The 26,986-nt window shown below is 43.1% G+C and overlaps 2 protein-coding genes across 5 annotated transcripts in view; one reads left to right on the top strand and one right to left on the bottom strand.

Annotated features, from left to right (window-relative positions):
• The window catches only part of CTNNA3 (catenin alpha 3), a 382,123-nt gene that overhangs the window by 203,710 nt on the left and 151,427 nt on the right, over positions 1-26,986 (bottom strand). The window lies entirely within an intron of this gene.
• LRRTM3 (leucine rich repeat transmembrane neuronal 3) overlaps positions 4,356-26,986 on the top strand; it is a 75,295-nt gene continuing 52,664 nt past the window's right edge. Inside the window, exons 1-2 of one of the 2 annotated variants that reach the window (XM_056494518.1) lie at positions 4,356-5,273; positions 5,614-7,145. In XM_056494518.1, the coding sequence (XP_056350493.1) occupies positions 5,270-5,273; positions 5,614-7,145 (1,536 nt within the window). In that variant the 5' untranslated portion in view covers positions 4,356-5,269. Of the gene's footprint in view, positions 5,274-5,564; positions 7,146-26,986 lie in introns of those variants that run through there. The other variant, XM_056494517.1, reaches the window with a different exon arrangement.

Below are 26,986 nucleotides of genomic sequence, written 5' to 3'. Positions count from 1 at the left end.
GCAGTACAGACCAACTCCTGGGATAAGATCCTCTCTAGTCTCAATCCTCTTTCCTGTTTCTTCAGAACATTTTCTGTTGCCTCGATTTCCCTTGCCTGCATGTTCCTTGGGCCTGGCTTTCTCCCAGTTCCCTCTCCTCCTCCTGTCTTCAGCCAACGCTGCATCCTGAGTTTCCCTGTGCCGTCCCACGCTCTGATATTTACCCTGGGAGTTACACGCCCCCAGCTCTAATCTGATCCTCATGGAACAGCAGCTTCATTTAATCACCAGCTCCAAGATTGCAGGCACATTTTATTAGACTTATCTCTCCCAATGATACACAGATAGCACACTACAGTACCATTTAGAGCAAGCTACTCCTGCTAACCCAGCTGACTCCTGCCTTCTTTATAGGGGAATAAAGTCAAGGGAATGACACATGGTGTCACTTCATAAACCCAAACAGAACACAGCGTGGCACTTGCTAACTACAGGTCCCCAAAAGGATGTGTGATTCACACATAAAGGCACTTCCAGGCCCAAGAACTCTGTCTGGGAGCAGGAAAACCTGGATGTTGGTCTAGTCTCAATTCCAAAGTTTGTGCCCTGTGTCTAGAAAAGCTCAGACTGCATTCCTGAATGTACTTCTCATGGGAGTAACAGAAACATTTTAATTTTCTTCTTTTTTTTTCCTCTTTAACATCATAATTAAATGGACTTTAAAGAGTAAGCATGGAATATCCTGAGGAAGGCTAAGGTGAACCATGTGACAGAACAGGGGAAGGCTTGTGACTGATTTGCATAGAACCCCACTAGCACCTGGTTTCTTACACTCTGGGAAGTTTACATCCCTTCCCTGCCCCCTCACCCCCATTCTATGGACACCTGATAATTCTGTCACCCCCTCTTCTCTAATGTACTTAGCAAACAGATGTACCTGGCTGCTAGAGGTGCCTTCTCATAATCCTAACAAATGCACAATTTGCTCATTCCCCTTTTCTCTGTGAAAAGTTTCAATTCCAAAGCAGCTCTGTAGAGGAACAGGCTTTCACAGTGAATCCCACCTTTTGTTTCACCATTTACTATTTTGGCTGCAGTTCGTACTAAGCTTTCCATAGGGAAATTGCATCTAGGTACAGAGAACTCAGCCAGAATTAATAGAAAAAGAAAGCACACTGTAATTTAACCAGGTAAGAAAACCCAAATGAAACATGAAATTAATTGAAGCAAATTAGTGCAAAATCAGACAGCAGTAAAATCAATCTAGAATAGTATCCAGATATAAAACCTACTGAAAGTTTAGCACCAAGAGAAAAATCTGGACTATCACTACCTTAGCACAGTGCCTAATTTCCAAACAACTCTGAATTTCTCTGTCGTGTTCACCACAGGCTCTGCCCAACACATCTCCTTTCATCTGGATGGATGTTAAGGCAAATCTAGTAACACATTTACCACTGTATTTCCTGATCTATGCCATTTTCCCCTCAGAAAAAGCCCAGGAGAAAAATTAGAGTGATCATAGAGTCATAAAAGTCAAAACTTACAAGCATCTAAGGTTTTGTGGTATCTCAGTTTATGTTTACGGCTGAAACCCCAAAACATGGACTTGTTCAAGACTAAACAAATAAATTAAAAAATTTTCATAAGAAGTTTTTCTTTGCAGAATTAGCTAAAATACTTTTCTGTCAGCCAGATGGAATAACGTTGTTCCTGAGCATTAATGTTCAGTCAGCACAAAGTCACCGAGCCTTGGGTCACCTGCACCTTCTGGCTGCTGCTCCTGACTGGGAAGTGCTGTTCCAGGACAGGACACCTGGAATGATACAGAGGTGAGCTCACAATGCCCCATGCCTGCAGCAACTGTCCTGCAGGATGAATGCACAGAGCTAAATTCACACTGAGGTGTCCCCAAACTCCTGGGTCTTGGGCACTCAGGCGTCATGGGATTAGTTCTAATGGAAACCATCCTTAGCTTACCCATAAGAGAAGCAACCACTTGGGCCTCAAGGTCTCATTTCCCAGTTCCATGAGTTGAATGGTTTCCCAAAGGGGATGCACTGATAGACAAGGTGTAGCTGCTACAAGGCAAAGGTGTCTACTCATGTAAAACACAGCTTTAACTTAATTCTCTATTGGTCATAGTTCATATGGCCAGATCGGTCTGAAATTTTATAAGAAATGTTTCATACTGGGATTTGTTTCATACTGGGACCTTTATTTCCACAACTGGAGAAGAACTTATTCTGCTATATAAAGATACAGAAATGTAATTTTAAAAACCTGTGTATCAGACTCTGGCACTTTTCCTGCTTGTGTAATTCAAAAAGGATCTCAGTAAAGAAAATTCAATTTGGCAATCCATTAACATAGATTTGATGCTCTCTCTGTTCATGTCTTGATGTCTCACCCCTTTCAGAAAAATGAAAATAACTCTTGGTAAAGAGTGGCTGCTCCCTCTTATTAGTCCAGTACATTGGCAATTATTAAAACCCTAGGAAAGCTGCTGAAGCTCTGCTGACTCATGGTGGCCAAGAAGTTACTTGTTAACTCCATAGCCAAGGTGGAAGAGGGAGAGAAACAAAAAAAGGAAAAGGCAGAGAACAGTAGAAGATTGGGAAAAAGGCTGAGTGCCAGCTGTACACCAAGTTGCACCAATTCTTCAGGAGAAAGGATCTGGATGTTACTGGAAGTTTTACATGCTGTGTAAACAGCAGGTGAACCAGGTGAAGAGTCAGGCCTAATTTCAGGCCATTTAAGTTTAGGAAGCTAAAAGAGTCATTTCAATAAAGAGTTTACCTCTCACAGACATCTACTGTCAACAGAGGAAGAGCAGCAGTTCCAAAAGACAAATTGACTTACCCAAGGTCTGGACTGCCTTCTTCCTGTTCTGTCAAGAACAGAGGCACCCCAAGGCAGTGATGGGAAGCCTGCACCAGGACACAGGCTGCACGTGGCACTGCTGGCAGCAGAACAGCTCAGGGCCCAGGGCACTCTGCTGTTTGTCACTGGCTCCTCGAGCCTACAGACCAGACTGCATAGCCCCAAACGAGCTGCAGCAGAGCATGGGAGAGGGTGATGCTGACAGAGATTGATGGAGCAATTAACCCTTTCCCTCTCCACCAATCTGTCCTGAAGAGAATTCTCACAGAATGTGCCATGACACAGGAATACACTTCTGAGATGAAAGATGTCCCTAGCTGTTAGACAGGAATGACTGCACTCCTCATTTTGGGACCCTGGTTTGGTGCATTAATGCTAGTGTGGGAACTCTAGCTGTGGTCATCCACAGCCTAAGTACTAACAAAGGTGGCATGGTAATGCCTGGGAAATTCTAGGTTTCACCTCATTTTTAGTTATTCTATTCTCATTGCAGTGAATAATTAGGGGAAAGCCAGATCACATTATTCCAAGGGTAAGGATTCTCCCCCAGAAAGGCAAAGAGGTTCTCAGCACTGTCTGGCTGCATTTGAGGACTGCACTCCACACCCCTAAGGAGCAGTACACTTCTCTCCAGCCTCCTGCCCATTCCTGCACCACAGAGAGCCAGCATTTCCCACTTGCCCACCATCATGTGTGATCACACACATGTGACCATGTGTGTGATGTGTGATGAAATCAAATATTTCTCGGTGAAGGAAGACTGCCAGTGGGGTGGATTTGCTGTAACACCACCTTACCCTGCTCTGCCAGGTGAGAGGATGTGTTCTTCCCTACAGCATGCAGTGAAGAAGGCAAAACTAAGGAAAGACAAGAAGGCTCCCTTGGTGATATATGAGCACTGTAGAGCATCACAGATAGAGAAAGCTCAGCATTCTTGTACCTTCACATAAAATCCTGTCCATGTCTTAAGTGAATGTAAAAACCATTCACCTCATTAAGGTACTACGCCAAGCTGCTTAGTCGCTGTGTTGTAAAGGTTCTGGGAGCCTGTGGTTGAAGTGTTGCTGTTGTGAAACAAAGTGACAGCAAGTTGGGAAATAAATGAGCACCGTACTCTCTTCTAACCTCCTGGCACTGAGCCTTTTAACAGAGAAGAAGAAAGCAAAAAGGCAATATGTCATCTCCAAAAACATTTTTCATGGTGTAAAAAATAGTGTCTACACTAAAGCACTTGATAAGAGACACACTGAGGGGGCTGATACTTCACTGAAAAATAGCGAGTGGTTGCAAAAAGGTTATGAGAGCACGTCTAATGCGGTAAGGAAAAAAAAAATCCTTCCGACCAAAAATTTCTATCTGTATCCTACAAATGTCACGGCAGCCGTCGAGAAGAACGTCTCAGCAGCTCATGGATGCGGGGCAGCTCTCCAAGCACGCAGGGAGGGACGGGGCAGTCCGGCAGCCCCCAGCAGCGCGCACGGAGCTGCCCCTGCGCGGCGAGCGGCGGCCGCTCTCCCGGCAGAGCTCCTCATTTGCGAGGGAAGGCAGGCACTGCACATGCCCGCGGTGCTGCTGCCGCTGGGGGCAGCTTTACATAAGGCTGCGCCCGGCGCCAGCCCGACACAGCCGGCCGGAGCTCTCGGCATGCGAGCGCGGCAGCGCCGGGGCCGCGTCCCGGGCCGGGCTCTCCATACCTGCTCCTGCCGGGCTCTCTGCACCTCTCCGGATCCCAGCATCTGCTCCTGCCCGGCTCTCCGAGCCTGTCCGGATCCCAGCACCTGCTCCTGCCCGGCTCTCCGCACCTGCTCCTGCCGGATTCTCCGCACCCGTCCGGATCCCCGCACCTGCGGGGCTCTCCTCATCTTCCCGGATCCCCGCACCTGTCCGGATTCCCGCACCTGCTCCTGCCCGGATCCCCGCACCTGTCCGGATCCCCGCACCTGCAGAGCTTCCCGCACCTGCTCCTGCCGGGCTCCCCGCACCTGCCCGGCTCCCAGCTCCTGCCGGCAGCGAGCCGCGGGCCCGTGGGGCACGGCGCTGGCAGCTCCCGGGGCTGAGCTGCGGGCAGCACCCACCGACATGCTCTGCTACGAGGCAACGTTTTAAAAGCCAGGTTCCTAACTAGAAAGATGCAAAAGCGTGATATCCATGAAGATCCCATTACCTAGGAAGAATTTGACATTTTGCTGTGAATGCTGTGTTGGGATTGATTTATTCTTGGAGTGTTCTGCACGGCTGGCAAAGAATAATGTTCCAAAATCGGTCCATCTCCCAAGGGGTCCAATTTTTCTTCCTGGGTGTCAGCGAGCCCTGACTCACTACAGTGCAGCTGACAGGGGCTGCCATGCTTGTGGCATACTAAGCAAAAAACAAAAGACCTAAGGACGACCTTTGAACAACACAAAGGATGGGTATGTTTTTCATGTTATCTTTTTAATTTACGGTTCGTAGTTACTGCATAGCCTGTGCTTTAATTACTCCATAGACTTGTGATTTGTTATTATACTTAAATGACTTAGGGATTAGACCTTTTACCCAACTGTTTTTCAGTATTTATATCAAGGTATTCTTAAAGGAAAAAAAGACAAAAAAAATTAGTTAAAAAAACAAAAAACAAAAAAAAAAAACGTGAAAAGTAGTCGAGTGGAGCTAGGGCTGTGTAAATGATTGTTAAGTACAAGATTTTAGCATGATTGAAAGAAATGACTGATGTGTGGGGGGATAACTTTTCTAAGTTGTTTTTATTTCCAGGTTTCAATGTAATTAGGCTACTGAGCGGATCAGCTGTAGCTCTGGTAATAGCCCCTACTGTATTACTGACAATGCTTTCTTCTGCTGAACGAGGATGCCCTAAGGGCTGTAGGTGTGAAGGCAAAATGGTATATTGTGAATCTCAGAAATTGCAGGAGATTCCCTCAAGTATATCTGCTGGTTGTTTAGGTTTGTCCCTTCGATATAACAGCCTCCAAAAACTAAAATACAATCAATTTAAAGGTCTTAATCAACTCACCTGGCTCTATTTAGACCATAACCACATCAGCAATATTGACGAAAATGCTTTCAGTGGAATACGCAGACTAAAAGAGTTGATCTTGAGTTCCAACAGAATCTCCTATTTTCTTAATAATACCTTCAGACCTGTGACAAACCTCCGGAATTTGGATCTGTCATACAATCAGCTGCAGTCTCTGGGATCTGAACAGTTCAGGGGCTTAAGGAAGCTGCTGAGTTTACACTTGCGGTCCAATTCCCTGAGAACCATCCCTGTTCGAATATTCCAAGACTGTAGGAACCTTGAACTGTTGGACCTGGGTTACAATCGCATCCGAAGTTTAGCCAGGAATGTCTTTGCAGGTATGATCAGACTGAAAGAGCTTCATCTGGAGCACAATCAATTTTCTAAGCTCAACCTGGCACTTTTTCCAAGGCTAGTCAGCCTTCAGAACCTTTATTTACAGTGGAATAAAATCAGTGTGATAGGACAAACTATGTCCTGGACCTGGAGCTCATTACAAAGACTTGATTTATCTGGCAATGAAATAGAAGCTTTCAGTGGACCCAGTGTTTTTCAGTGTGTGCCCAATTTACAGCGCCTCAACCTGGATTCAAACAAGCTCACATTTATCGGTCAAGAGATTTTGGATTCTTGGATATCCCTCAATGACATCAGCCTTGCCGGGAATATATGGGAATGCAGCAGAAACATTTGCTCTCTGGTAAACTGGCTTAAAAGTTTCAAAGGGCTGAGGGAAAATACAATTATTTGTGCCAGCCCCAAAGAGCTGCAAGGGGTGAACGTTGTCGATGCAGTGAAAAACTACAGCATCTGTGGCAAGAGTACCACGGAAAGGTTTGAACTAGCACGAGCTCTCCCAAAGCCAACGTTTAAACCAAAACTCACCAGGCCCAAACACGACAGCAAGCCCCCTCTGCCCCCCACTGTGGGAGGCACGGAGCCCAGCTCCGAGCCCGAGCACGACACAGAGCACATCTCCTTCCACAAAATCATAGCAGGCAGCGTGGCTCTGTTCCTGTCGGTGCTGGTGATCCTGCTGGTGATCTATGTGTCGTGGAAGCGCTACCCTGCCAGCATGAAGCAGCTGCAGCAGCGCTCTCTCATGCGAAGGCACAGGAAAAAGAAAAGACAGTCGCTGAAGCAAATGACTCCAAGCACACAGGAATTTTATGTAGATTACAAACCCACCAACACTGAGACCAGTGAGATGCTGCTGAATGGAACGGGACCCTGCACGTATAACAAATCAGGCTCCAGGGAATGCGAGGTATGAACCATTGTGATAAAAGAGCTTTTAAAAGCTGGGAAATAGTGGTGCTTTATTGAACTCTAGGGACTATAAAGGGAACGTTTTTCTCACTTTTCTGGCACAGTTCTTCCATGTCCCTTTTTTGTACATTCATAATACTGGTCATTTTACTCTCATACATAATCAACTCATTGAAATTTAAATACCGCAATCAATGTGAAGCCTGAGCTCTGGTTTAATACAATACCTATTGTACAAACCCTCCACTGATTTCATTAAAGTCTCTCTTGTTTTTAAATAGAAAACTTCTTTCATAAGTAATCCACTGCACCTGCACCAACTGTGCCTCTGGTTAGGGAGAAAAATTACAACAATGAAAAAAAAAATCTAACTCAGTGTGTCCCCCTCTGCCTCCCCATCCCCAGTCCTTGCTCTAAAATTCCCTTTCTGAGCCCAGAACAAAGTAAAGACCCAGGTAGTGTAGCAGTATGTGAATTGTGAGTTGTCTGAGGATAGAGATGATGCAGGAACAGCTCTGAAAAAATGCCTGATTGCTGCCCAACACAAGAGAGACTAAAAAGCACCCTTAGGTATCACACCAGGGGCAAAGCAGAGGGAAACCCAGGCTTAGTAAAAAATTAAAAATAAGAAGGTACAGTGGGATTTGCTGTACTGCATTGTAACACAGCGTTTCTAGGGCTGATAGCTAGCAATTGAAACCTGTTTATGTGACTTCATACAAAAGGTGCCAGTGTTTATCCCTCCATCCAGTTGCCTTTCAGAAAGCAGTCAAAAGGCATTCATTAGACGAGGAGCAGAAATTCCTTATTGATGCAATTAGAGGAACTCAAATGTGCAGCAGCAATAGCAAGACCACTTCCTGCACACATTTGTTTCAGCTCTCATTAGGAATTCTCTTTTCAAGACTGTCAAAGGCATTAATGCAGCTGAGGAAACCATTAAAATCCATCATTTTCTTCTATTTCTGTTTATTTGCTGGGCTAGGCTGGCTAAGGTTGTGGGTTATGTTTTGTACAGTGTCCCTCTAATAACTATATAAAGCTTCATCACTTGAAATGCCAAACACTGTGCATTTTAGATATACTACAGCTGCAAAGAGCTTTCAGAGAAAACTGGTTACTCACAGATGTGAGAGGAGTACACCCAAAAATCCTTTTACATAAATCAGTGACAAATTATTTTTGTCTCTTACCAAAGCCCTAATGACATTATTCATAGATACTCAGTTTTAATATCTAGTCGTACAGCGGTGGCTCTGGACAAAAAACAGATTTGTAATCCAGCTATTCCCTGCCTTTTGCCAAAATCATGTCTTTTGCTGGCTACAGAAGAATATAATACCCCCCCATATTTTCAAATAAATCATACCTCCTGTTTTGATTATCAGGAAGGGAGGGTATGAAATAATACAGCAGCACCTTTATAGAAGTCAGTAATTTGATTATCTCTGTTTTGCAACTTGATTTGGCTTTGTAAATTGCACATCTTCAATCACTTGGGAGGGAATATTTCTACAAGGCAGTTTCACTGCAGTAGATTAGAAAAAGTAAAACCTTTACAGAAGCTCCTCTGAATTTTTACTGGAAAAATCCCAATCACAGCCAATCACCTTGAAACATGCTCAATACAATTAAAACAAAGCTAGAAACACCTCTTAAAAGAACTAATACACTGGAAAGGGTTTGGGCTGAGGTTTTTTTTGTGCAATGAAACCATTCTCATTTTCAAGGACTGTAGTGAGGAAATAGCTGAGGGTGGAAGCTTGAGACTGCACTGAGCCCTGCAGGAGAGACCCCATTTCCCTGAGTACCAGGAGCCACACCATTAACAGTGCAAGTGCTTGAGACACTTCAGCAGCACAGCAGAGCTGTGCCTGAGCTGTACCTTGGAAGTTGCTATTAAAAAGTCAATACAAAAGTCAATTACCTTAGCTACTAGAGGATTCTGTTTCCTACCAGCACATCTTGGTTATCTCTGTGCTGAAGCATTAGGGTTTGCTATAAACTTCATGTTAAGAACCTTCCCTGTACTTCAGAGGTTCTCATCTCTGCAGTGGTAACTAACATTAGGCACAGCCAAAACACAAGAGATTTGCCCCAAAACATATGTATGTTCATACAGACAGGCAGACACATATAAAACCTGTGTATACAAATATAAATACATATAAAAATAAAATTAAATTTTTGTATTTCATTTTAGGAGTGCTAACTGCTATAAAAAAATAATTTCATACTATAACTTTAGATTTTTTGTTATTCAAAAATATTCAATACATCTTCTACAACTTTTTAATGGACTGTGGTTCTGAGAGTTGTCTATAATTAAGCTGGACTTCATATGCTTTCTTTTGTGTTTCCTTAATGCCTGGTTCTAAACATAACTGCTCAGAAAGAACCAATCCACAGGCTCCTTCAGAAAGTGATACCTGTAGAATCATCACTAGCTCCCTTTGAAAAATACTCAGTTATAGGCATGAAAAAGAAAATAAGGCCAGCCTGCCATGAATCATGGGTGGATAACAAAAATATAGTCAAAATCCAGCATCTGTATTCATGCTCAGATGAACTAACTCATTCACTGCCTGCAAACTCCAGCTGCAGGTATTTCCAAGCAGGGGTCAATGTGTAATTGCTGCCATTGTCCTTGATAATGGAGCCACTGTGACTACACCAAAAACACCCTGGTGAGACTCTCTGAGCCTTCCTGCACAGCACAAGGCCTGTGAGCCAAGGCTGTAAATGCCACTCTAGTGCCCATGGCTTAGCAAACATTGAAACCAGCTCCACAGCACCTTAAAACACATTATGAACTCCATGTTTTCATGTGGGCAGAACCCACATGAGCTCAGCTAAACCAAGCCTCACCACTGCCAAAGGAAACACTCCAGAAGTGACTTGGTGTGGGTGGCAAGGCCACAGCTTCCAGTAATCTTGTGGGAATGACTTGGTGTTAGCTGAGCCACTTTCAGTCCCTGTGGAAGGCTGCCCCTCTCCTAAATACAAATGAAGTGCTGAAGCTCCAAAGGTTCCAGCAAACAAATTGCTCCTTTGCTTCTCTCCAGTATCTAAAATCTTGATCCCACTTTGTCTTGGTTTTTGGATGGTTGGGTGCCAGTCTCTCACAATACTGTTAAAACCTCTCTGGGGTGATGCCAAGCAATCCTCAGAGGATGTCAAAGTAAGAGGCACAGCAGCTATGATGCCTCCCACACACCTGTGAGCCTTCACGCAAGCAGTGTAGGCACCAAGTTGAGGGAGGAGATGTGACCCAGTGCCTCCAATGACCTGGCTCCTCCTTAATGGAGCTGATACCATCTACATATTCCAATTTTAGGAAAGCAGCAACAGGTTTTGAAGATGTTTGTAATTTTTTTTTCTGTACATTTTTTGGATTTTTAGTCATTTACTATTCCTTTTCCTGAGACATGCATGGTGTTCTGGGGCTGCACTGAGGACAAGGGCTTTCCAAGCTGCAGACAAAGTGCAGGATATTCCATGCCCATTGCCATTTCCATTGGGTTTACAGCTACATCTATTTTGACAATGTTGAGACAAGTGTTAGATGGAATCACCAGACTGCTTCATTTTATTGTAGCACCCCAAAAATGTTAAGGGCAGTCTGTGAGACACAGAGAGACCTTGGCAAACAGACATGAGAAATTTGAGGTAATCTGCTGGATCTCACAGCAGCTGAGTACTGGGAGTGTAATCCAGTCTCCTCACCAGTGGATTGCTTGGCCTCTCAGCCACCCAGCTCTTGGAATATTCAAGAGCTACACCACACAGAATGCACATCTTTGGGAAAATACAATAACTAATGTACTAAGCAAATTTGAGTAGACTGGTGATGTTCATTCGCTGTGCTGAGATCACCTCCAGCAAGTGCAGAGTAAGAGAATAATAATGAGAACAAGTGGCTTGAGTATAATGACTGCAAGCTTCTCTGCTGGCTGGTTTTCATGACTCACTATCTGCACTTCCAGAGTCTCACAGCTGAAGGTTTGGCACTGCTCTCTTTCCTTATTACTATGAAATGGTGAACCTTGATATAAAATTCAATTGCAAAATGAACATAAATGTACAATATTCCTGCAAATACAATTAGAAATGTTCAGTCTGCTGCAAGCAAATGGTCTTTGCTGTCAGCCCTCAACGCTAGATAAATATTCCATGGATGAATTTCTGTGGAACAATAGTGACATCCAGTGGGTAGGGAGCTTAATCACAGGTATCTCCTGCATAAATCAATTCACACAGAGATGTGTTTGCCTTTTCCCTTTGCATCCTTCTGCATCTCATGGGAGAAGCAGCAAACCCTTGCAGCACAGTGAGTGCTCAACTGGATCTGTGCACAGGAGCCATAGCCTGCATGGAGTGAATACATGGAGGAAACAAGAGTAGATGAAAGCTGGCAGGAAATGGGCTACCAGTGTGTGAGTCACCACTGCCAGCAAAAGGCAAGGAGTGTCCAAGGTAGCAAGGGCAGGAGCTCTAAAAGGTTTGTGGCCACTGCTTTAGAACTTATTTATAAAACATCACTTCACTAGACTAGGAAATAACCTCAGGCCACAAACAACTCATTCAACTTCCTAACAGAAGAAGACTAAAAAATTAATCTTTTAGTTTAATTTTATAATAATGAGAGAAAGATATTATTAAACATTAAAAGAAGGGCAACTCAACACCTGTGAACAATTCAAAGTAAGAACTTCCTCTCAAAAACACACACAGCATCCAAAGAGGCAACAAGCAAATGATGCAAGATCAAATTCACAAACAGAAGCAAAGTCATCCAATGGCAAATATGCCATGAATCTGCAGCACATGTGCTTGGGCAAAGCCTCTGGAAGGTTCTGCTGTAACTGCACTAGGTCTCAGTACCTCTGTGCCAATGTCACTGGTATGATCCTAAACCACAGTGAAGGAGAGAAGTCAGGATTACAGCTCTGTTGATAAGATTCAGGTTTCACTGCCCCTAAGGAGGTGCACAGGAACTCATTTCACTCCACACTGGAGGAAATCAGTTGTAGTTCTAACTTTTGATGTCTTCAGGTGCCTTGAGGGGTCACCTATCAGCCCTGGTGCTTTGCTTCTCATTCCTAGCCAGGCTTTTGAGAGTGGGATCATCCCAGTGGGACAGAATGTGATTGTGCTGTGGGTCTCAGGGTTACAGCCAAACCCTTTCCTGGCATCACCACAACAGAAGACAGCAGGGCACACGAGCAGTGAAACAGGACTGAGCTCAACAGCTGTGAACACATCACCAAGGAGGTGATAGGGTAATAAAAAGGGTTTTAACCAAGACCCTCTGGGACAATTAGCTGTGAGCTGATGGCCAAGGTTTTACCTACCAGAGAACCTGCAAATCTCATTTGGAATGAGCACAACCATCATAAAAGCAAGAATGAAGAAAGATTTGCAAGTAGGCAGTGTCTTTTTATTCAGCCAATCCATCATAGAAATCAAATCTCCCTGCTAGTCCTGCCTTGCTCATGCTGTTGTACTATAATGACCATTGGCATTCAAATGCAAGAATAAGCATTGTTTACTGAGAAGGGACAAAAGGCTAGTTAATTCTTATTTATTAACTTCTTCCTAAAGAGCTAAATTATCTACAAATGTTATTACAGGAAATGTTAGATATTAATGTGAAAAATTTCAAGATTCTTCAGCACTGGAATCAACCAAACTCTTTAACGAAGCAAAATATTTCATTCTTTATTTACTCTTTGTTACTGTTTCCCACAAACTCCTTTTTTTTTTTGTTGCCAAAAAGCCACTGAATGTCTGGAGGTGTAATCTTAAAAAAACATCCTCCAAAAACCTTTCATGTGTCATCTTAACCACTAAAGCCATTCCCTTCCTTTGCTCATGGCCAGCACATTGCCCATGTGTCACAGTTTACACTCCTGCCTGAAGCTGAATTTCTGCTTTTTTAACACCAGCACTGTCACCATGTATGACTTCATAATTACACTTTAACCTTGCTGATTTTCCCAGTGTTTTGGGACAGCCAAAGTCTACTAATACATCACAAGGACACATGACAAACAAAATATTTAATTACTCACCTACTTACCCACAAACCAGGACAGAAATGTATTACAAGGTTTAGTGCTTCACTATACCACTGAGAGGAAATCCCCTGCTCAGTTCTGTGTGCAAATCCTTTTCCTCCCTAAACTAACAAACCCACTAACTAGCTAGGTCAGTCTCTCAGGACCCTAATTCCTTCATGCCAAAAAAAGCAAACCCAACTGCAGTGACAGTGGCAGCAGCCTGCAGGAGCTGCCACCATGAATTCTGCCTTTCTTATTTATTATTTATAAATTATTAGTTATTAGTTATTCTACCCTGAAATCCAGCAGTACTCCCTACACTTGCCAAGGGTTACACTGGCACTCTACCCCATAGTGTGGTGTACTGACTGTAAGAAAACACTGCATTTTCATGGGCACCTCTGCTCATGTCCATAATTATACAGAGAGATGGAAAACTAAAAAACTCAGGGAAAGGACTGCATGTGCACTGGTAAAAAGTCAGGAAGGGTCACTTAGCTTCTCCAGAACTGAAAAAACAGGATTTAAAAGATACAAAAAATAGATAGATAGATAGATAGATAGATAGATAGATAGATAGATAGATAGATAGATAGATTAGATAGATAGATAGATAGATAGATAGATAGATAGATAGATAGATAGATAGATAGATAGATAGATAGATACATAGATAAAAATGGAATGTAAGATGAATATTTCTGCATCTCCTGGAAGTATTTTAAAGTTTGCTGGGTTTTTTTAAAGTTGCTACTGTCAGATTCTGGGCATCTTTAGACACCAAACAAAAACCTTCTCTTTTCTTTCATACCTTACTAATGAAAGGAAGAAAATACCTTCCTATAATGTAAGACATTCTTTCCAAAGCTGTGGGAATGAACTGGTGTTGGGGAAAAATCTAAACCTATTCCATCTTACTTTTGTTGTTTCTTATGTGATATTTCCAACAGCTGTTAAAATGGTAAGCTACTGCTAACAGGTAACATGTACATTATTCTAGCTGAGCACATCCTCCTGGCATTTATTTTGTGTTTCATAGCAAATCCAAGGTTGTGCTGTTGGTTCTTACATGTAACCTTTGTTATCAGGAAGAACTTACTGAAAACACAACCATCATAAATGGATCCCTTGTTCCAACAATACAGCCTTCATAATGTATATTCTAGCATACACACTCTTTGCTTTTCTCTGTTAAAATGCATTGTTTAACATTGCAGAAGCACCTATTTGGCCTGTGCTGAGTTGTGCAAAAGCTGCAGGTGATAAAAGTAGAGAAAGGGAACACAGTTTACAAGAGTCAAACAGAAAAACACTTCAGACTTCATCTTAATTAGTGTGCTGTAACTCCTTTATCAGTCTCCTATAGATTATCCTGTTTATTTTAAAACAGACTGCAGCAAAGGTTTTCAAACATGCAAATGGGAATTGAAACACCCAAATCTTACCCATTTGTTGCACCAGACAAGCACCTAACCTTGGTTACAAAACATTATGTCTTCTCCACTTCTCCCCAGAGCTGGACATTTGAACAAGAGTCTACAAAGTGCCCTGGCCAGCTCCATGAATTACTATAAAAAACTACCTCCCCAGAGATTTTGGCAAATTCTCAGGCAAGGGAAAGGGCACAGTAACCTCAGTAACACTGGGAGGACTGCCTGTTGAAGAAGGTTATTACCTGGGGAACTGCAAGGACTGGCACTAATTCCTGTTACAGTGAACTCACCTCAGAAAATAATCAACTATGGTTCACTTTATAAAACAGCTACAGATTCTCGTGTCGGGGGGTTTTTTAGCCAGAAGAGTTTATTCCCCACCTGCCTCACTAATAACAATAGTAGTAATCTTACACATCCTTTCCAAAAAAGAGCAACATGGAATAACCATTCCAGCACTCAGAGTTTTGTTAGCAGTGCACTCTCACTTGTAATGTGGCACTTTCAGATGGCAGCATTAGCCTTGCAGATCTCTGTGATGTGAGTCATCTCCTCAGAGCAGTGCAGCCTCATCCTACCCTGCTCTGAGGCACCCAGCTCCTCCTGAACACCCTGAGCTACCCATGCACCCACAGTGCACATCCCAGCAATTTCCAGCTGGGGAATCCATCCCATGTGCTCTCACAGCTGTGACTCACAGTGTGATCTCCTCACTATCCTCCTCCCAACACAGGATCCCTCCAGACAGGGATGGAATCCTGTGTCCAGGAACTCCTCCTAAGGCTGCTTGTACCTAGCACAGACAGGCTCTCTGCTCTGAGGACTAAATGTTCACTTGTCCCTACTTCAATTTATCTTCAACAACAGTTCCCAGGTTACATTACTGATACAAAATGCAGGCCTGCAGCAAAACCCAGCAATGGTTACGTGAGGGAGCTCCAACTACCAGACAGAAAGTTGTCCTTCAACAAAGACCAGAATTACTTCACACACACAAAACACTGGCCAATACCTTCCACCCACCCCTGCTGATGCTGGCAGCACAAACAAGGATGAATAAGAAAATATAATGGAAAACATTTCACATGAGAACCCTGAGCAGTGAGGCTGAGCAGAAAGCAGTGACACTGCAGGGAAAGGGACTGGGAGTGCAGGCTGGGCACAAAGCAGTGACACTGCAGGGAAAGGGACTGGGAGTGCAGGCTGGGCACAAAGCAGTGACACTGCATTGAAAAGGGACTGGGAGTGCAGGCTGAGCAGAAAGCAGTGACACTGCAGGGAAAGGGACTGGGAGTGCAGGCTGGGCACAAAGCAGTGACACTGCATTGAAAAGGGACTGGGAGTGCAGGCTGAGCAGAAAGCAGTGACACTGCATTGAAAAGGGACTGGGAGTGCAGGCTGGGCACAAAGCAGTGACACTGCATTGAAAAGGGACTGGGAGTGCAGGCTGGGCACAAAGCAGTGACACTGCAGGGAAAGGGACTGGGAGTGCAGGCTGGGCACAAAGCAGTGACACTGCATTGAAAAGGGACTGGGAGTGCAGGCTGGGCACAAAGCAGTGACACTGCAGGGAAAGGGACTGGGAGTGCAGGCTGGGCACAAAGCAGTGACACTGCATTGAAAAGGGACTGGGAGTGCAGGCTGGGCACAAAGCAGTGACACTGCAGGGAAAGGGACTGGGAGTGCAGGCTGGGCACAAAGCAGTGACACTGCATTGAAAAGGGACTGGGAGTGCAGGCTGGGCAGAAAGCAGTGACACTGCATGAAAAGGGACTGGGAGTGCAGGCTGGGCTCAGTTTGCCTGTGCTGAAGCCCAGCAGCTTCCATGGAGGCCTGCCTTGATGGAAGTTTAGTGAAGCAGAGGAACTCAGGCAGTTATGCACAATTCCTTGTCACCCAAAGGATAGCTGGTCTGTAGCCATAGCACACAATGGTGAGTTCTGATGGGCAAGAGCAGTATAAAAGAATCTGAAACCATAACATAATGGATTGCACTGTCAAATCTGAAAGCACCTTGCATTGGGATTGTATCAGTATCATAAATTAAAAACATCTATATACCAGTAATATTAATAAAATTCATTTTTCCAAAGCCACAGAACTACTGATTTGTATGCTTTGGCTTCATGTATAAACTGACATGGCAAATTCTAAATTTAACCAAGCCAATTTCTTTTAAAGCCTCATCACACTAATTACATCCATCAAGTGTGTAAAATACATTTTGTCAGCTAAGAACAGAAGACTTAAATTAAATGTAAATCCTTACTCAGCACTTTAAGCTGTTAATGGCTCTAAGTCGTTAATGAGATGATGAAAAGAAAATGCTCCTGCAGACTCTGTAGTGAGAATTTATTACAAGTACTCATGACTTTCACCCAGAGCATATTCTGAAAGTGTCCCCCATTTATGTCAACACCCCAGTGTCAACAGAGAAAGATACCAAAATAATCTTGTTTGCTTGTAGATGTGCTTGTGTACATAAATGGGGCTTGACAGGCATCTCCAAGAGGGATGGATGATCCAAGAGAGATGGATGCCCTTCCTCACAGAGGCTCCCAGAAGAGCTGGTGGAAAGGCCTGAAGTAGGGACACTGTCAGAATGGTATTTTAGTGTAATTTTATGGCACCTTCATTCATCAAATAGTATAAGCACTAATGGCTGACTGCACAGCAGGCTTGGGCTTATGTGTTTTTATAATGAATATTGATAGATCCCCTATTAGAATTAGCTCAGAAGAGCATTGGAAAGAGATTTACAGAGCTAAGGATGAACTACAGCAGGATGGAAGAGGACATGAGAGCTGAAGAAATATATAGCCCTGTTATCCAAAACTTGCAAATTTTGTTTCAATTTAGTATCACCAAGATTTATGAACTTTCATCCTCTTCACAGGCTACAGGAATTTTTGTCTCTGCCTCTAACCTTAGGGAGGGTTATTAAGGGAATTACCAATGGCAGAAAACCCCTGGATCGGGCTTAGTTCTCATTGAAAGGAAAAAAAATACATTATTTGATTTCACTCTTAGATTTCTATCTCCCAGTCTAGTCCTTTTCTTTCCTTCAGTCTGAGCTCCTCTCCTCTCTTGACTAGCTATTTCACAGAAGGAAAAAGAAAATCCAAGAGCTACATTGAAATGTACCAGATGCCCTTGAATTTCTACCAAGTTGTGCCCCTGTGAAGCCTTGTTTACAACTTCAGCTCCAGCAGCAAGTGAGCTTCCAGGAACAAAAAAATGTTAGAGACATTTTCACAACAGTTTTAAATTGCTTCCCCCAGTAGAGAAGACTCATTGATTAAGTAAACAAAATGAGGTACAGGGAAGTGATTCATGCTCAAACAAAATGAAAAAAAAAAAAAAAGTAGAGCAGTCTGGAATATTTGTACCCTCTGCAGGAACCCTATCCCATCAACTTTTAGTGAAAATTAACATAATGTTCAAAAATTATTCTGCATGAAAAAAACAAAAGTAATCTCAAATGATGGCCCTGCTGTAAGAGGATGGTGATTAGCTAGAGAGAATTGAATTTTTGATATCAGTGCTTTATTGGGTCACTAGATGGATATGACAGACAAGATACTTCCTTACACTGCAAAAAAGAAGCAGATTTGCCTAAGACTAATTCCACACTAGCTTAATTATTAATTGATCTCTCCCAAATGGATTTTTTTAATTGTACTTAACAAGGGCTGTGCAAATAGAAGTGCTCTGTGTCTGGATGGGACAGTTTTGCAGGCAGGCAGGGATGCTGCAGTGCATAGCCAGCATTCCTTGGGCTGATGGCTTCATTAAAATGCATGGTTATACAGGCTCTTAGAACTGCAGCTGGATAACCCATGATCCCTTTTCCTCAGTACCACAGAACACTTCGTGTCTATTTAATAGGGCTGTTTCAGGATTTAATCAAAGATTTACAATCTGCACCCTGGAACAAGGAGTCTTCCCCTTTTTAAAAGGTTTCAAAGAAAACACTCTCTTTTTTTAGATATTCTTTCTGAATATCTGTAGCCTGTGCCCCTTACCTACACCTTCTTTCAATTTAATGCCAATTTTATACACTTTAATGCTTCCTCTTCCACTTCTCTGCATCCCCAAGACAAAGAAAACAAAGAGACTGTCACATGTTCTTTGCAGCATAAATCTGTAAATCCAACTTTCCAGAATGAATTAACAGCTTTGAAGGGAGGGGGTAAGCACTGAAGTGCAGGGGCTGATGGAAGCCTGTGCCAGGCAGTAGATGGAGCAGGACTGAAATCCTGTGGAAATCCAGCTGCTATGGAGCATTTGCTAACACACTGCAGTGGTGCTGCATGCTAATGCCAGTGAGAGGAAGAGGGGGTTTGCAAATCCGTGAGGATGTACAGGCATTAAACTGTTTGGAAAACAGCCTGCAGGAAAGGAATGCCTCAGAGTCAACCAGTCAGAATTACTTGAAAACAAGTACTTAATTACTTGAAAACACAGCCCCTCCCTATTTCTGTTATACCTTATAAAAATCGCTGTGATAATTACCAAGCCCACTTAGCCAATAATGGCAAAACAGGTGGAAAGACATCTGACATTTAATCACCTTCACTTCAGTTTCAGCTCTGACTGTATCTGAGTCAGTTCCTTCCCATTTTGATGCAACTGGTCGTCCCCCAGATAATTTCTGACAGGACTCTGAAATGACCCTCTATTCCAAGGCCAGGTTGGAAGGGCTGTGAGCAGGCTGCTTCACTGGAAGGCAGGGGATGGAAAGAGATGGTCTGTAGGCCTGTCCAACCCAACCCATCCTATGGTTCTCTGATTCATACCCCTAACTCAAGAGCTCTAGTCAAATACCTTCACTAGATTGGCCTGTGCATCTTTTCCAAGCAGTACTGGGAGTCTCCAGTAGGCTGGTAACTCCTGCATCCTTCTGGAAAAGGTACCTGTGAGGTCTCACCTGCTTTACATTTACCTGTCCAGTGTCTCCTCCCAAAATGCCTGAAAAGAAGCTGCTGTCTAAAGCTGGATTTTCCTTTCCAATGGGCAAATTCCTTAGAGCTCCTCTTGCAGCTTGCAGAAGGGCACTGGCAGAACCCTACTGGAAGGGTGCTGAGGGCAGTCTGACAGCCTCAGCAAACACCTTTACATCCTTTGTAGCCCCTGAAGCAACACAGGTCAGTGCAGAATCACAGCACATGCCCCTTCTGGTTTCATTCTGTTTCAGTGTGCAGTGGACAAAGCAGTGCTTGTCCCAGGGTCTCCAAGAGCAGCTTGCCCACGACAACTGTCAGTGCAGGTGTGTTATTTTTTGGGAAGTGTTGTTTTGCTTGGCAGTACTAACACTGACTGCAAGAACAACAGTATATAACTGCCTCATGCCTTCCTTTTCTGTTAGTGTTCCACATATCAAAGCTTGCAGAGCCTGTGGGAAAGAAGCCAGTGACCATTAACCTTCACTTTATTTCACGCTTTTATAATTTCAGGAGTTTAGTTTTCAGGCTTGCAGCCTTCAGGGCTGCAGAGCTGAGACTGGAGTAAAATACAGCAAAGCACCAAATGTTTAGCATAAGTTAAAAGAGCTTCTCCTGGGTTCCCATATCATTTCTCCCAGCCCTAATATGCAAAATTTATTTCAAGGGATTGAACAGGTTTGTTTTTTTTTTTTTTTTCTTGAGTGGAAGCAAATGCACCAGAGATGCTTTCTGCTTTTGTAACAAAGAAATCCTTCCTGGATTGATAGTGGCCAGTTCAGTAAGTTACCAGGAAGTCACACTGAGTAGGAACACCTGACTGTCTTTCAAACCCAGAATTTCTTGTCAGTGAATCAAGGCTGGAGGGATGCCTAGGACAGCACATTGACATCTTTGTTTTTACCACCCAGAATCCAGCAGAAAACTCTATTGCTGTTAAAAAGCAGGAAATCTCCCTTGCACCTTCATGCTCCCCTTACCAACTCAGACTGCTCCACTGAAACTCAGACAAAAGCTGAGTTTTCCAAAGCATAAGTGTGCCACAAAATGCCAAGACAAAGCTTAGTGAGAACCCATGGCCTGAGGGCTTTGGGGATATGGTTGCCATGAAGCCACGAGGGTGTTTCAGAAAGCTTACCCTTCATACATCATTCACAGAAAAGAGCATTCCCAAAGGTGAGCTGAATTCCACAGACTCCCATACGCTGCAGTTTGTAAATCACTGCCATGAAAGTAGGACAGCAGTGTCATGCTGACAAGAGTCCTTAGCATTTAACAATTTCCTCACTACAAGAGCTGGACTTGTGGTGACTGCAGCAAATGCAGTGCCCCCAGCATCAGCTTTCCAGCAGAGACCTGCCCTAGCAGCACAGAGCAGAGAGAGCCTTCCCACAGTGCCCACCCTGCTCTGAGCAGCAGCAGGAGCTGGCAGCAGAGCTGGCACACAGCACTGCTCCTGCTAGGGCTGCAGTGCCTTATCCAGCTTACAGGATCATCTAGTCTAAGAGTTACAACATTTAAAGGCTGCATAGGTGCAAGGGCAGGCAGCACTGCAGAACAGGATGGTTTCATCAGAAACAGCATTCTGCTTTTCAAAGGCTTGACTGATGAAATAGCAGCCATGAGTTCCTATTGCACAGCAGAACTGCACAAGAGCAGCAGGCCAGCCTGCAGTGGGAAGGAAGTGGCACCATTGATTCTTTACATCTCCTACAGATCAGGGGCAGGGAGTTCAGGCCATCTCGACCTGTGGGTGAAAACCAGATAATAATACACTTTGTGTCTTGTGCCAGATTCTCCTCAGGGAAAAGAGCCTTGAGGCAGCACACAGTGTCAGAAGTTGGCTTTTTCTGAGCTGTGCAGGCTGCAGGCTCAGTAATGAATCCTGTAAGGCTACTCTGACATTCCTGTGCTGCCTGCTCCAGCTGGGAAGGCCAGGCAAAACGTTCCCACATGCTGCACTGTGCCCACCAACCCCTCCCAAACCAAAGGAGGCCAAAACCCACCAAATTAGTTTCACTTTCCCAAGTCAAATCAGTCCCCAGTGAGCCAAATATCTGTTGTGAACTCTGCTAGCCTTCAATTTGTTTATGTTCTCAGAACTCAGTACATAGGGACATAAAGATTTCTTCCAGATTATATCCTCTGCAGGAATTCTACATCTCTTCTCTTTCATTGCTTTGCTTGGTGAATGCAGAAATCAAAGCCATCAACTTTGAAAATATTTTCCTTATTTAAAGTTTTAGTATCAAATATGAGGGAAAATATTAATTTTCCAGTAATTCCAAACTGGAAATACATAGCTCATCAAGTCAGTTATCTATCAAATAATAAATTAAAGATTATAACATTTCTCCTCAACTATTTCAACCATAGAATTAATCTGTTCTAATAAGAAATAAATGTCACTCCTTAAAGTATCTTAACATCAAAAATGTTGAAGCACCTTTCATTAGAGCCTCCAAACACTCTGCAAAACATTATCAATGCCGTTTCTCCAGAGCAGGCACCAGGTGTGGGGTCCTTTTCAGGCCATGATAGCACTCCATGCTCAGCCTCCCACAGCCATCATTTTACTGATTGTTCTCTTACTCATATGGAAAGTGGAAGTCGGGTGGGAGATGTGAGTCAGGTGAAGTGAGAGCACAGCATTATGCAGCAGCAAGGCAGCAACCCCAAACACTTCCACCCAAATTCAGAAAGGTACAGAATTTCCTAAACTAAAATATAACCTTAATCCCATACCAGCACACTTTCACAAATGTTGCTTGAAGCCTCTAGCCTGTCCAGCCATAAAATACAATTCCTCAGTGCTCACAATCACCACGTAGCCTGTTGTGGTTTGGCAGGCTCTCCTCCTCCAGTGTCAAATGTAAAACAGATGATGGTGGCCTGCAGAACTCTGGGGAAACATCATGTCTGACAGCAGAGCAATGCTGCATGGAGAAGCATTGTACCACCTCCAACAAAATCAACAAGCCAGAACTCTCACAAGGGTGATATCAGCAATCATTACCACCATAATAAATAGAGGGTTTCATTTTATGAGTTTTAAAAGACTTATTCCACTTGGTGAATTATGGCTGTTTTTTCTAAAGGGGCTCCTAATCTGATTGCTCAGAGATTTATGTACAGTCACAAGGTTGGGAAATTATTATTGGGAACGTCTATTCAGATGAGAACTCTCTGAAAATTGAGATAGGGACTAAAATCAGATTTTATTCTGCTCATTTAACGATCTATTATTAATAAGCTTTTTAATTGATACCAGTGGAAATAATAACTTCGTATTCATAGTGCCAGACAAAATTCAGTTTCATTGCTTAACCATACTTGTCCTTCCCAAGATGACAGCAAAAGCATATTGGTGCTGTGGTAATCATTCAAAAAAACACAACGCACTTTTACCCCAGTGTTTATGTCAGCACCAGCAAGTAGCACTGAGCAGGCCTGTCTATGACAAACTGATGAAATCCAGCTGAAATGGAAATGAGCAGTGATACACCTGGCAGTGGCACATCAGCACTGCACTCCACCACTACTAACACTTGTGGAAATGAAAGATGTGTCCAAGGCTGGACTACACCAAAAATGTGCTACCCCAGCTTGTGCCCCACATCCTCCACAGCAGCAGAAGCTCAGGAGAGCTCTCCTGCACTCCAGATGGGTCCAACTGCCAAAGGCTGCTTTTCCATGGTGGCATGTGAGGAGGGGGTATAAACTGAGTTTTACAGGCTGGAAATTCTGATCCAGTTTCTGGTGACCCCATTAGCATCACAAAGGAGTTGGAATACTAATGAAAGGTGGCCCTGGAGAAACTCAGAGGCAAACCAGAGCAGATGCCAACAGGAACATTGTTTTCATTCCATTGTGCCTCTGTTTAAACAGCTCAGATCATGATGATACATGATACAATAACCGACCTCGACTGCAAGGATGTATTTGCATCAGCACAGACAATTGCAACACCTCACAAAGGAAGAATTCTTACACAGCCCATTGAACTGTTTGTGCTTTCTCCTGAACCAAGGATATCACCATCACAGTAGGAAGTGTCATATCAGATATGCCTAGCAGGCTTTCTAACTGGGAGCAACCTGTGTATAACAAGTAGAAACAAATACTTACAAAAAAAAGCCCAGAAGAAAAAAGGCAGCTTACAATAGTAAGAAAATGTTGTTTTAGCCCTTAACATACCCATAGCAGGAATGTGGATCACGTATTATACTTCAAATAACATACTTGTAAGTGCTCTCATTATACACTTAGAAATGAAATCTTTTTATACAGAATTTCCACTAAAACCTTACCGTCATTGAGGTCTGGCAGCAAGTTCTACAGATGAATTATGGACTGTGAATAAAAATATTTTAATAAGCCATTTTAAAATCAATTCCCTATCCCTTGAATAAAATGCTCATAAACATTTTCCTCAGCAAACTCCAAACAATTTCTGTTTCAGCTGATCTTCCTTGATAATAGGTAATTAGAACTGACCACAGACTCAAGGATAAAAGGCAAAATATTTACACAAAGGCATTATTAATGTACTCTTAACAGTCCTTTTGAACTGTGTCCAGAGGACACAGCACACTCTTTTTTCACTGTTAAATACTAACAGCAGATGTCTATAGCTAAAATCATTCCTACCATGGCCAGCAGGCAATACTTCACATTTGTGAGTTGGTTCTGCCTGGTATCCTCGTGCCCATTCAGGCAGCTTTGCTGAGTTCTGGAAGGTCCTGCTTGCATTCCTAGTTTGACTGACCAAACAATTTATATTACCTGCACGTTTTGCCATTTTCCTTTTCACAGAGACTTCAACTTGTAGCACATGAATCTAACCTGAATACCTGAGGGCTCCCTGCTGTTAACCTTTTGCCATGAGGAAAATTGACACCTCATTCCTGCTCTGTTTTCTGTCTCCAGACAGTTCCTACCACAGAAGAGTAGCTCCCCTTTCACTTCAGCAATGTTTAGCTTCCCAAATAGCCTCTTATGATGAACACTAGTCTGAGCCAAATAAATCCTGTCAATGTGCTCTTCTTTGCCCTGGCAGCCAGCACTGATTAGCTGTTATGCTAGAGCTGCCCTAGAAAGAAAATATTTTCTGGGCTGGTGCTACTTGAAAGCACCTGGGACAGCAGTGGTTACCACTCCCCATTTACCAGAGCCCCTTGAAATGACATTTAGGAGACTGATGAACAGCAGCTTTGTGCAGCAGTTCAGTTATCTCCCAGGAAACACATCTGGACTTCAGCAGGGTTTGGAATTTCTCTCTCTGGCGAGTTTAGGTAGCTCCCATGGTGTTATCCTCAATTTAGTTGTTTCCTGATTTACCTAGGCTTAGTGCTAGTTTATTACAGGACGTGTTAGCCTAGACACACTACAGAGCACCAGGGCTGCAGGGTGTAGAGATCCAGCTGTTCTCTTGGGCCACACTTCAGCACTGGATTAACTCTCCTAGGGTTTCTCACAAAGCAGAATGCAGCCAGCAGCTCTTCCACTTCCCCTTCAGGAAGCAGTGAGATGAGTATGAAAATCGAGACTTATTATGCTAAAAACTATCATTCAGTAATGGATGTAGAATGAAATTTGATTAGGGTCTTATTGATGTACAAAGCAAAAGTGTGCAAATTGCAAAAATTAATATCTATTTGCTGTTGGCAAATGGAAGTGTGTGTAATACTAGGCATAAACAGCATGCAAGTTTACATGCATAGCAAATACTCAGATAAAGGCAGAGTTACTTCAAGTAATTTCTGTTATTCTAACAACCCATGCATGACTGCCTCCAGAGTATACCAAAAAGAGAAGAAAAACAACATTATGTAAAATATTTGGTTATAAAACACATATTAAATCTGTCACATTTTTTGTTTATCTTACTAAAACACCATCTTATGAAAACTAGACAGTCTGATCTGAGCTATTTTTCCCTAAAAAGACAAATGGCCTCTTTATCCACAAATAAATACACCACAGATTAACATATGCTGAGTAAACCCAGGATCCACTGCTTATTAACCACATAATTAATACCATTAAATGGCATCCCCAGATATTTCCCTGGCACTACAATTGAAACAGAACTTCTTTGGAATGCTGCTCCCCATAAAAAGGCACAGGCCAGTGTGCTCAGCAGCTGGGCACCAAATCCTTCACTGAGCACCTCCCTGCTATTCCAGAGATGTGGGGTGAGGGGGAGAGGGACTGGCAGCCACACTGACCTTCCTGGTAACAAGCTCTGCCCCAAATCATGAAGGGTCTGCTGTCATCCACTCCTACAAACCCACCAGTGAGACACAGTATCATCCCAGTGCAGGAACAGTCCTGCTTCATTCCACCAAGCTGAAAGAGGTGATGGATGTTCTTGAAGTCAAATTTGGATGTTGTTGTTTCTAAGATTCAGGTTTCCATTGGCAGTTTCCCTTTGGGTGGCTAGGACAGGGGTTTAGAAGTTCAGCTGTGGTTTGAGCATTGCTCATAGATGTTTTCCTTTCACAGTTCCATAGTGTTCATTCTTAATGCACTTCATTATCTGTAGATGTAGATTTAGAAAAGGCATTCCCTTCCAGCATACAAAGCCATTATAACATACCTGTTGAGAGAAGCTTCAGAAAATTGCCTGATGTGCAAAGGCAGAAATACAGCAATTTTCCCAGTAATAAAATGCAGACCTTTATTTACAAAGAAATAGAGCAATATCTATCTTGCAGATGCTATCAGAGCAGGGGTTATTTTTACTTTCTGTAATAAACTTAAGCAAACAAAATTTAAATGAAAAACCATTTGCAACCAGGTTAGAGAAATTTTAATGTAATATGGAATATTGTGAGTTCATTGCCTGCTATTATCAGACCAGGATTAGGTGTGTTTGTGCTAAGGCTGTCCTTAAAGCCCTGTGGAAGGTTTAATATTCTTTCATTTCTGTAATAAATCAGCTGTTCTCTTCTTGCACATAAAATGTTACATACTTGTACATACAGCATCTGATGGAGAGAGAAAGGAGGGGATGTGATTGACACAGGAGTCCAAGATCTGCTGTTGCTCAAAATCTCATTTTATTATACAGCTTTAGGCATCCACTGCTAAAGCAAGTCTGAAGATTTGCCTGCATTATTCTCTCCATGATACATAATGGACAGTAACAGTTACCATGATTTTGGGAAGTGATTTGGACAAGCTTCCAGAGCAAAGCAGCATGGAAAAACATTTTACCCTGACTGTTTGAAGCTTATCCTTCACTAGCCAGGGAAGCATTCTTTTTCCTCACAAAAAATGCTGCTGTTGCCACTTGTCCTTGTATCACTTGCCTTGTATTTCTAAAATGAAACCAAAATAGTACCAAAAAATTTATTAAATGCTGTCAACAAACAGCATTCCCCATAAGGGCCATGG

The sequence above is a fragment of the Oenanthe melanoleuca genome, chromosome 6 (genome assembly GCF_029582105.1).
Source record: "Oenanthe melanoleuca isolate GR-GAL-2019-014 chromosome 6, OMel1.0, whole genome shotgun sequence".
Lineage (NCBI taxonomy): Eukaryota > Metazoa > Chordata > Aves > Passeriformes > Muscicapidae > Oenanthe > Oenanthe melanoleuca.
The sequence above is the reverse complement of the archived record's forward strand: the minus strand, read 5'-3'. Positions and strand labels throughout refer to the sequence as shown.